This window comes from Zerene cesonia, chromosome 5, assembly GCF_012273895.1.
Source record: "Zerene cesonia ecotype Mississippi chromosome 5, Zerene_cesonia_1.1, whole genome shotgun sequence".
In the NCBI taxonomy this organism is placed as follows: domain Eukaryota; kingdom Metazoa; phylum Arthropoda; class Insecta; order Lepidoptera; family Pieridae; genus Zerene; species Zerene cesonia.
This window is the reverse complement of record NC_052106.1, coordinates 3659315-3671772: the sequence shown is the minus strand read 5'-3', so window position 1 is coordinate 3671772 and position 12458 is coordinate 3659315. Positions and strand designations below refer to the sequence as shown.

The 12458-nt window shown below is 33.1% G+C and overlaps 1 protein-coding gene across 9 annotated transcripts in view; it reads right to left on the bottom strand.

Moving 5' to 3' along the window:
* The window catches only part of LOC119840283 (dual 3',5'-cyclic-AMP and -GMP phosphodiesterase 11), a 162215-nt gene that overhangs the window by 76743 nt on the left and 73014 nt on the right, over window positions 1–12458 (bottom strand). For 4 of the 9 annotated variants that reach the window (XM_038366821.1, XM_038366822.1, XM_038366823.1 and 1 more), the window contains one exon: window positions 9570–9870. The exons of the other annotated variants lie outside the window; for them this stretch is intronic. In XM_038366821.1, the coding sequence (XP_038222749.1) occupies window positions 9570–9702 (133 nt within the window). In that variant the 5' untranslated portion in view covers window positions 9703–9870. The remainder of the gene's footprint in view (window positions 1–9569; window positions 9871–12458) is intronic. 9 annotated transcript variants of the gene reach the window in all.

The following is a 12458-nucleotide window of genomic DNA, read 5'->3' as shown; positions in this document are numbered from 1 at the left end:
AACGGCTTGACCGATTCCTCTGAAATTTGGTAAGCATATTGGGTAGGTCTGAGAATCGGCCAACATCTATTTTTTATATCGATATTCCTACGGGATACGGACTTACGCGGGTGAAACCGCGGGGCGCAGCTAGTTAATATATAAAATTCTCGTATCACAGTTTTCGTTGCCATACTCCTCCGAAACGGCTTGACCGATTTTGATGAAATTTTTTGTGCTTATCCGGTATCTATGAGAATCGGCCAACATCTATTTTTCATACCCCTAAATGATAAGAGTAAGGCAGAACAGCGTTGGCCGGGTGCAGCTAGTAATTTATATATTTATAAATCACTTTAAGATATAGAGTTTAGCCATCAATCGTGTTGTTAGGAATCCTTACAAATATTACAAGAGATAGGAGGCTAGAGTGACATAGGCTACTTTTTACCGGGATGGTACATCTTATTCCAATAGGAATTTCATTTGACTAACGCGACACTTCGCGTTCCGAAGTAGAACTGTGGGCGGAAAGAAAAGAAAGGATATTTTATTTTATTTTATACTCATATGCCTTAAAAAATTGCGAATTAAATATGTACAACACATTATAGACACGTAATAAAATCTAGAGCGATAAAATATTCTTTCGTGTTTTGCATATATTAAGCTCATTTATAGATATTCTAAAAAGGAACTAAATCCTCTTATAGAAAATATTGGTAATTCCGTACAATTAAGCAAAACAAAAAATAAATGTACCTATTTTTGTGGATACACTAGCGACTCCTTAGCACGTTCGTTCTAATAATACATTCATGTTTCATCTCCTTTTAGTATAAAAAGTAAATGTTTTAAAAACGTGCTTTGGGTATAAAGTAAAAATAGAATAACAAGTAGTATTAACTTGTCCACTTATAGTTACTTATTTAGCACTTGCCAAATGTATCAATGATTATTAGACCACAAATATTACATGTAGACTGTTAAGTGTTCCTAACGTAACATAAAAAACTGGTCAAGTGCGAACCGGACTCACGACACAAAGGGTTCCGTACAAATAAGCTAAATACCGCAAAATTATTAGTCACCCATTCAATTAATGACTGTGCCAATAGTTGCTTACCCAGAATTTTCAACCGACAAGAAAAGTAGGGGGTTCTCGATTCGACTTTATTGTTTTTATATCTCAAATTTGTGACCGACTCAGTCGTTTTGATGATTCTTTTTGGTTCCAGGTAAATTTGGTCTAGTTCTGATTATTTCAAGCAGTTTAAGTTTTTGTTAAATTTTTTAATTATTATTTTATATTATTGTTACAGCGGCAACAGAAACACATCTCTAATGAGAATAATAATATTTCAGGCATGATGCAACTCTACCTGTGACATTCCTCAAATGTTAATTGTTAACTCATTAGCATATTATACATATTTGTATTAATTTACGACAAACATTATATAAGATACTGGGTCAATCATCTGAACTAATCAACCGTCGCGTCGTTTATAATAAATCTATAGAAGATTACACCAAAATATATTCAAGATGTTCCACAGATAAATAAACTTGTTGATGGATTCGATTTCAACTTCTAGCGTCATAGCTCCATCCGCTAATCAGAAAATGTTGTTTATGTTTTTAATGTTGTTTATTATATGCGTCATAATATCCGCATATCATTTCCTGCATAATTATGCTCTTGCATTTTATATAACTTATTGTTTGGAGGCGTCTTGTTTACAACGGGAAGCGATATATAACCTGTTTTACTTCCACATTATGATTTAAATATTCGGTCGTGGTATAAGTATAGAGGAAGGAAGATGATTCGCTTTCATTTGCGGTCTGATCTATTTGAGTTATAATTAAGTACATATAAGTATCGTGTCTACCTGTTTATAGTTCTTTTCGCGCAAATCTTGATCACGATTACAATTTTAATAAAATCGATTCAGCCGTTCGAGTGATTGCAGATAAATAGATAGACAACTTAAAAAGCAGTTTGTAATATGTATCATATAAAGTACAATAGGCACTAGAGATAATATGTAGATATATACGAAATGGCAAATGCATTCATCGGATATAGGATTATTATTATGTTATACACGACCTCGTTTCTACAATGCCATCGAGTTTTTATTTTGTTTAAAGTTCGTTTTATATTTGTAAGCACGATACATTCGCCTATTAGTTCTGATACTTTAAAATTATATCAAAATTCTTCACAAAAGAAATATAAAAACATATTTGCAAGCAGCAAGCAATATGTAACTAAGCTCTCTGTCGCAATATTTTGTTGTTATATTTTGTAAAGCTCGTTTCTTTGATTTATTTTGCCCAACAATTGGTCACAGTTGCAACGTGAACAAATTAAATCCACTGCGATTTTTCAAACGATATATGTTCTGTGAAAGGTGATAAATATGCTTTGAAACACTTTTTGTATAATAACCATAATATCCCCGATCTTAAGAGCGTAGTTATCCAGTTATAATACGTATAGAGCTGAGATAGTGGAATACACAATTTCAATATTTCAACACTTTAAATACTATGATGATATTCAATATAATGAACGGATTTTTAAAGCTTCATTTCATACATTAAAGACAATAAGTTTTCTTCAACGATTGTAATTATTACTTATTTGTTATTTGCACATAAAATTCGAATATATAATCCACCGTTGTTGCTGTACATTTTAAATAATTGAAATAATTTCATTTCATTATTATATATTCGTTTAATTTTTATTTATATGAGTTTCGTGTAACCTAAAATTCGTTTCGGTCTTATAGAAATACATATACATAGGTATAATCGAAAAAAGCCAACTACCAATCTCTCATAGGCCATAGGAATAATGTAGTTCTACTAAAACAATCTGTTCAAACAAAATAAAAACACTACAAAGGAGTTATTAAAATATGCAAAAAAAAAATTCATGCCAAAATATATCTTCTGGCGATCAAACAATACCCATATGACTCGTTACTGAAATAAATAAAATATGATAATAACACAAGATAAACAAAATGGAGACGATTAATACAATGTCTTCATTTAAATATTCTTGAGACATGAGCATGTGAATTATTACCAGCAATTAAACTGTAACAATTTTTAAATGCACACATTTTGAAATAATGATTTCAAAAGTACTTTTTTATAATATTTGGTATGTAAAACGGAATATGAGAAGTATTTAACACGTAAAAGAATTTAAATATTGTTTGAAACAAGCTTAATTACTTTTGAAGCAACTTGACTTAGTATTTTCTTTTGTGTGGGTCGAGCACGCTTTGATACGAATTGGGCTAGCTCACACCAGAGAAGATAACGCACTTCCACAGAAGATCGTCGTCATAGAGTTGCATATGAATGCTTCGTGTGATGGTGGAGCCGGAGAGCCTTCCCAGTCAATTCCTTTATTCATCCTCATCATCATTATTTCCTTATCTATTATGTCCCCTATTTATTATTATTTCCTCTAAAATGCAATGCATTTGCAAAACCCTCCTGCAAATGTTCATAAGCGCTGTGGTCGTTTTCCATCAGGTTCACTAGATCAGTTGCTTACTGGTAATGGATAAAATGAAAACTCAAATCTTATGAACATTTAAGGTGTGACTAGAAATAAAATACAAAAAAACAAATGAAAACAAAGCCAGAATCGTAAGATGAAGGTTTGTGGGGGCACATAGGACGGGTCAGACGTTCAACGCGTCAGCCAAATTGTAATTGACGATTATTTAAGAGCGCACTCTAATACAAGCTATAAATCCTCTGCCGCACTTTCTTCGAAAGTAGCCAGATGCATGGAGAGATCTGAAACTGTTTAGATGATTGCATGGAAAATTAATTATTGCCACTACTCATGCAAATGCATTAATTTATTCAAATAGACTAATTTTGAGTCGCCAAATTACGTTGTTATTAGTTTCCATACTATCTATCGACACTTCGAATTGTATAAATGTATATTAACAACAAACAAATGCATATTCACGATTTATAAAATAATTGGTTAATAAAATTCGTGAAAATCAAACAGATATTCAAGATCAGATATATCAAGTCAATCGGAGATGTTTTTACAATTTATACTTCATTAATTTAATAAGCAACAGTATGATACTAGTTTCGATAATTTAAAAAAAGTTCAAATATCTGACGGAATCTGAATAAATGAATAATTATTTGTTCCATACACCGACCTTCTCTAGGTATATCAAACACTGTTCTAAATGTTTATCCTAAACCCATAATGTCTACTATAAGAAACCTTCAAATCTTAAAAAAATATTTTTATTTCCGTACTATTTGTACATTAAAAATATCTCAATGTTTTATAATGGTTTGCCAAAATTTTTCAACGTATTGATTGATTAATTGTGTGTACAAACTACTTTTTTAGACTTACAATATCAAAATGAATATTACGCCTTAGCGTTTTAGCCATTGCTTCAGTTTGTTGCAGTTTTATGGTTGTTCTTATTGTCAGTAGACCCAGGTCTATATAAATAATATGATTCTTCACACATATTCCCAGAGGAATATAGAAATACCTACCATTCCTTCATTGTCTAAATTAGTTAGTGCAACCGATGTAATACAAAAATACTATTTATGTTTTATTTAAATGTTTCCGAGGGCAATAAATACGTTACATAAACATAATATTACAATAAAATCAAAACGTCACTATCCTTCAATAAAAGTTAACACAAATGTTATTGCATTAAATAAAACAAATTATGCATTGTTAAATTTTATTTCTTACAATCTAGATAGACGACGTTATTTCATATCAGACATGAATATCGTATCGGAGAACATAAATAATTCAACATTGAATCCGGTGACATGATTCTGAATGCATGAGATTGCATTCCAAAATGTAGATTTACATGTCAAAATGTTCTTATTGTAACGCGCGATTTTACTTACAACTTGTGCTCACCAACACTTCTTTATAACCTTAACTAGACACTCGTCCCAGCTCCGCCCGGATATCAAGATTCCTGCTTTATCGCATGGGAGCATTTAATCGGGATAAAAAGTATCATATCACCCAAGTCAGCTCATACCCTGTCTATATACCAAATTTCATCAAAACGCGTTCTTCAGTTTCTGCGTGATTGACGGACAAACATCCAAACAAACAAACTTTCACATTTATAATATCAGTGTGATGTGATTAATCACAGCAAGATAACTTATGCGTTTCCGAATTGTAAATGATGTTTGTGCCAGTTGATGCAATTGCAGTTAACCAATTTATTGCTTAGTTTAATCAATGTCTAATCATTATTTCGTTTCTACCTTAGTTAATTCTTTGAATGTAAAAGAACACATAAAATCATGCATTATTACACAATTATGACCATTGTTTTTGGACTATGTAAAAAAGATGTTTTCATGAAATTATAATGCATATTATATGTACGAATACATTAAATATAGTTCCGGCTTATGGAATGGAATACGAAGAGCTATTAGCCTTAATGAAAGACAAAATCAATAACTGTTTATTTACTTTAATCAATTAAAATCCCAATGAATGATTTTGTTTTACGCAAACATATTTCTTAGTTTAAAACCTAATTAAAAAAACATTAACTGCTTTTATTTATTGGGTTTTACATCAGTATGATATTCACTAAGGAATTTAAAGTAAATAAAACGCGCTGTTCACGTACACATAGGTACTTCTTTTTACACGCTTTTTATTAGCTTCACCTGTATGTTTGTTTGTTTGTATGTTTGTTTGTTTGTATGTTTGTTTGTTTGTAACTGACTTCTTTGGGCGCGATTTTGACCCACTTTAAACGGCCAGATTTCGTTCAAACTTTGTAGATTTATTGAGGACCGATGACAATACACTAATTTGATAAAATTATTCCAGTTTTCAATTTGCAAAATATGATTTTTGTTAAAGCGTGTTTTATAGTTTTTTTAAACTATTATATTTTATAAAGTATTCTCTTTCAATTTGCCGTGTATGTTTTTAGGAATTTAAAGCACACTTTAAATCCGTTAATTACTAATTTTATGAATATAATTCTCTTCACTAGAGCCTTAAATGTATTGTGTTCGATAATAGAGTAATGCGATTAAACTTATACCGTGTAAAGTATATGACATTAATCAGGATTGGGGTCTGAAGAGAAAGTTTAATTCGCTTTGAATTACTTATTGCTTGGCTCATGAATAACTTTGCCATCAAACACATTCCTGCACGTTCATCCTTTATGTATACAATAACAAAATTTAATTTAATTAACTACACGAGAAAGTTTGTTTTCGCGGAGCAACGGAAAACTATTTTTTCACAGTTTTTAGGTCCTTAACAATTTTATTTATATATTCATCCTTATTACTCTAGATACATTACAAATGGAGACTGAATCAGGTAACATTATCACAAATGGCATTATCACAATTATTCCTCGGTTGGAGATGCCACTTATTTTAAATGGAGGAAATGCCGAAATCAAATTTAATCTGCACGACGGCTTAAGCTTTTGACCTAGTTCTTAATAATTAGAGAAAAAATGTTTCTTTTTCACAAATATTTCACGATTTATAACGTTGAATCACGGAAAATTGGATTTGAAAAGATCTTTATAAGCACACTCTTTACAGAGTACTAGCAGTTCGCCGCCGCCGCCCCGTGGTCCTATAGGTATATAGCATACATGTCACTTAGTCCAGTGGTTTTTGCGTAAAAACATATATATAATATACATAAATACAAAGTTCCTCACTTTAATGTTTGTATAGAAAAGACATCGCACATTTGTCATCACGTTTTAGCCTAAAATTCTACTAACCTAGTATGAAAGTAGTCTCAAATTGTACAAAGACAAATTCATTAACACATCTCACAGCCGTTCCATAATACAGATCCAGCTAGCCCATGCAATATGCAATGCGTCCCTCAAGGCGACAAGGTAACGCAATCTCAGTTACTAGAGTCGCATACTAAATACCTTTAATATATTCATCCGGGAAAAATCGTGGCCTACCTGCTCCAGGTTAACGCGACGCGAATGTAATAACAGATAAATAAAAGATTTTAGCAATAAAATATCACCTACTTGCTAAATCGTTATATATATATAAAAATTAATCACTATTTCCCTTGGTAACAGTATCACGTGTGAACTGTTGGAGCGATTTCGCTTATGATTATTTTATGCTTTTATTGTGAATTGGGATCTAATTATTTATTTTTTTGCAAAAATATAATGGATTATAAGGAAATTTAACGGCTATTGAATTTTCACGGGTTTGAATATTCGCAGAAGTCTGTCGGGACAGGTAATAAGAAAAAAAAAAATCGTTCAATTCTTGAGATTCGAAGTGACCACATTCTGTCTGCTCACTTTTAGAGCTAGGCATCATTGCGAATAGTCGATAGAAATATTTTTGTTAAGTTAGGTTATTATGAGAAATCTGGTGATTTTCTTATGACAATTTTTACATTTGTGACACAATACACATACCTACGTATAACGATCGCTTCATTTAAACCAGACTCATAAATTAAGCCGTAATTTAATTTTTCATTATCTTTTTATGTAATTATATACAGATCTCTAAAGAAACATACTTTATTAAAGCCCCCCTACTGTGTATTTGCACCATCAAATACATTATTTCTTTCGAAATACACATAATAGATGAACTGTTTCACGCTGCGTCTCGGTCTAATCGCCCATTTTATATTACAGACACCTGTTTCATTAAATGTTCGTGATTGGAAATTACTATATTCTTGTGACGAACGTCGGTAAGCCACGGGCTACAATCGAAAGAAAATAGTAAAACGACTATAAAACATCATATTAAATGTATACCATTTTGCTCTGAGATCAAAAGCTATTGTTGTGAAAAACTGCATGCCTCACCCATAACTCATAAGCAATTGCTGGAATGGGAAATTATTTACAAGTAGTAAATCCCCGAAGACAACCACTCCTTGGCGCCAGAGGTAATAAATTTTGCAAGTCAAAGCATTAAAATCTCGTTAAAACGCTGTCGAGTATCAGCGGTGCCCCCATACCTAGTAGTTACAGCTCGTCGAGTCTGTGGTTAATGTAACGTAATGAAACAACCGTCACTCACGAGATGGACGCGGTGCCTGACATTGCCAAAGCGCAACAAGTGAACTCACTCAACTAGTCGTCAAACTCGTCGTCGGATTGATCGCGCTAACGCTAGAATTGGATGCCGCTGTTCTTTGCCAAACTTTATTGCATTTTCTGACTCTCAACCGTATCAATCCGAATAAATCTTGATTATGAATTTTGTAATGAAAGAATTAATTACGTTGTTGAGATAAAAACGTTTAAATAAGCATTTTATGTTATTATCTCCCAAAAGAATATAAATCCGTTTAAGGTTTTGTTTTTTTGTTTGTCCTTTAAATTCGTACATCTCGAATTATTTTGTAGATCCTAAAAGGAACCAATTCAGCGTTTGGTGACCAATTTAGCTCCATTTATGGTCTACACGATTTCGGCTGCGCAAAAAGTTGTTTTTCAACACGCCCATCGTGTTTCGGTTGATTTTGATCAAGGCGAGAATATTTGTCGCCAAATCGCCTTTTAATTCCTTGCTTCCAAAGAAACAGTGTCATTGTTTATTATTAGACTTGTGATAACAATAAACAATGATTTATAAGGACGTATAAGGACCGTATAAGGACGCTACTATATATATGAAGCTTAGGTGCTTTAGGAGAAAATGATTTGTTCTTTATATTGAAACGATGTCCTTAATAAGCTTCATATGTTCGCATTATAAATTTACTTTTTTATTATTGGGTTGTCGTTAAATTGACAATGTTATCAATAACTGTTAATGAAACTAGCGCACGTATTGGCAAAACACTACACTACTTTAAGTCTTTTAAAACAAGCTGAGTATAAACAGGCAACTAGTTTATGCTATATGGAATAAATTGCTTCCCGCCGATTAATACCAATAATGCCATGTAGAGACTGATGATACATACACAGATCTAGTCAGTGGATTAATCTAACGACCAATCGGGATGTCGAGGAATGCCGTCGCAAGGTCGGGTACGTTCATCGACCAATATGAGATTTACTTTGCACTCTATAGAATTATTCGAACGTTTTCGCTGTAGTTCTTATGGAGAAATGTAAAAGAATATTCTAGATGAGTCAATCTAGCGTGTTCACACGATTATAAAACTATTATTTTCTATTTCGTGGCGTTCACCTCTAAACGTGTATTGACTCGCGGTCATAGTAGACTACTATGACCTATATTATTCAAATACGTAGCAATCAAAGTTATACACGTAACCAAACTGGATTTCAAGAGTTGTCTGAACAAGACCACGGAAATATTTCAAAACTAAATATGTTACCTACATATTGATCAAATAAACAAAAATGTGTTTGTGCAAATTGATTCTTCATAAGCCACGAGTTATGAATAAAATACTGATCATTATTTATTCGAGTACGTACGCTTGCAAAAAAAAAAACAAAAAGAGAAACAAATATGGGTTAAAAAATAAAGAAAATCATAAAATAATACTATACCAAAACATTTTCTAACGAGTGGGCAATTCATCAAGTATTTCCAGGGTGTATGCGGGGGTTGTTTTTTCTTCTTGCAGCTCCTATGAGAGGGGTGAGAACACCGCTCAAGCGTCTTGCCGTGCTTCGTGAACATTCCGAGTACACACTAACACTTCCATGGAATGTTACATCACTAACACTAACACAACACTATTCGTTAATCGATGATCCCATCACCGAGTCACCACCCAATTCACAGGGTACTCAAATCATCCATATCCATCACCATGCCAGGCAAATGGTACACGGGTGCGGACTTTAACTGAAAAGAAAAGAAACAAAAAGAATGTAATAACCCCTTTCCCCGCCAGGAATTAAATGAAAGTGAAAATAAAAGTTATGAAAGTAGAGTAGGACGATGACACATTGAATAGTTAAGTGCTCTAACAGAAAGCACGATAAAAAACCGATGCGTTATTTTTTTAACGTCGCGCCGCGCCGTTATGAAATGAAAGTACTGTGTCAATGTCTCACTGGTAAACTAACACATATTCGCCTTCGCCTGTTCAAAACCATTAATACATTATTTAAGTACGAAAAATATTCATCATCAATTTCACGTATCTTAACGAGATCATCGATAACTAGAACCGGTAAAGCCTGTTTATATTTTACAAAATAACATTGTTTGTTCAGTATACACTGTCCGGCTGACGACACCAAATGTGGTAAAGATCTCATTTCGAAGGGAAAAATACGAAACCGGTACTGGAAGTTTTTTATAGCAAAGAAACAAAAAACTAAATTGGTGCAATCAGAAATCGAGCGTCGCAAAGTAAAAAAAAACGTTATTAATAAAATTCTATCGACTATATTAAAACAGTCTATAAAAATAAACAAGATTTACTTTCATTCAGCGAAATTGAATGTACAAGGATAACATTCTTATATGACTTTCTTTGGTTTTATCAATGCAACCAGACCAACATTTTTTGTCCAAAAATGCAATTTCATGTTATATGTATACATGTTGATGAAGACACAGAACCGTGAATAGATCCACTCCAACGGTGATAGACAATCAAGGGTATCATAAAAGAACAAAAGTTCAAAGAAAACTATTAGAAAAGAAAGACGTTACCGCCCGACTTCTTTAGCATGCGGTCACAGACCGGCGAAGGTCAAGGTATACTCCATGTACCTACGAACAGAGCAAAACAAGGACAGCTTTATCGTCTTCCGTTAACTTTATGAAAACGAGTTCTGTTTCAATACACATACGATGAGGCCGGACGATTTTGCTACTACCTATATGGGAAATGCGGAATGAGTAAGTCTCCTTGTTTCCGACAAGAGTAGACAGACATCTTAGATACACGTACGCATTCCGAGTACTAACCGATAAAAACATTTAGATTAATTAAAATGCGTTGGAAAGTTATGAGTTATAATTTAAAAGGCAATAAATACAGTTTCAAACGTTCAAAACATGGATTTATAGTGCATTTTAGTTGAAAAGAAGTCATAAATCTGAAAATATCGCCGCTCCCCTAGTTCTATCTTGTTCTCTTGTCTCTATAAATTTGTCATTTGTCACACTAGTATTTATCGGTACTATGGGGAGTGAAGTACTCCGAATATGGTAGCAGTGCGACGTAAGTCCAAACAACCCGGTCCACACGATACAAGATAAGAAACCGGATATTAATAGCTATTTCTTCTATACATACGTCAAAGGTAATAAAAATAAGATAAATGTATTTGATAATATTTAACTATGTTGTAACTGAAACCATTCCTAATCGTATTATCTTAATAATGGCATAATAATTAATTTATGAGTTTATTAGTATACTGACATAGAAACTGTGTAATAAAATAAATTTAAATTGTTAAGTATTTTTTTTTTATATTGCAACGTGGATGGTTTCGTGTATTAATAATATGAACGAAAAATAAAACATAGCTTTAAAGGTTTTATTTGATTCTTTTAACAAGATTCGTATTTATGAATTTTCCTATACCGTTTACGAACCCTTCAAAATATAAGGTTACAATTGCTTTATCGACTAAGTCCAGACAGCAGACACATAACGACTCCCTAGACAACAGATGTTGTGGTTTTGATATCTGAACTCGACTTACATGAAGCTGACCCTAACGTGGGTTTTAAGGCGAAAGAGGGAGGTGAACGTACATTCGAGCTATGACGTCACACCAGAGGTCGTGCCCTCGCTTCAGAAATAGACGACGAAACTTCATATATCACAGATATGCCTCGAGGAAACACATCCGACGTAACATTCAACTTCCTCTCGATGAAAAATGTTCGTACAACTTCGATATTAGGCAACTCGAAAAACTAAACGCAATAAACGCATAATGGATATTTATCACACTAATGCATTTATAATGTTTATAAATGCAGCCGTCTGAGAGACGTCAGTCAGCTGTGCGCTGGTGTCAACTTACACTCAACTATTGTATCACTATTTTGAATTGTAATGCCGTAAGAACGGAGGCTCGATGAAATGGCTATGCAAAGAATAAAAAGTCAGCAAATCGACAGTCGCGAAAGGTTTTCAATGTTCGCTTATCAAAGCGTAATATTTTCGCAGCAGTCAGTTTGCACAGTAATAAAGAAGCGACAGTGTTGGTTACATTATGTTTTAGCGACGGCGTATCGATTGAATTAATGAGATGTGGGCACACGTGTGGTCCGTGTGTAGAATAGTGGATAGGACTGCAAACGACCGCGTTATCGCTTTAAGAACGTTTTATTACCCAGTCACCATTTAGAAACAATAGAGAGAAGTTAATAATGTCTAGTGTATCAATATTTGGACAGAATAGTACAATATTCATTAGTCCTTTGTCATAATCAACCAATGGGCAAGTGATAAAGCTTTA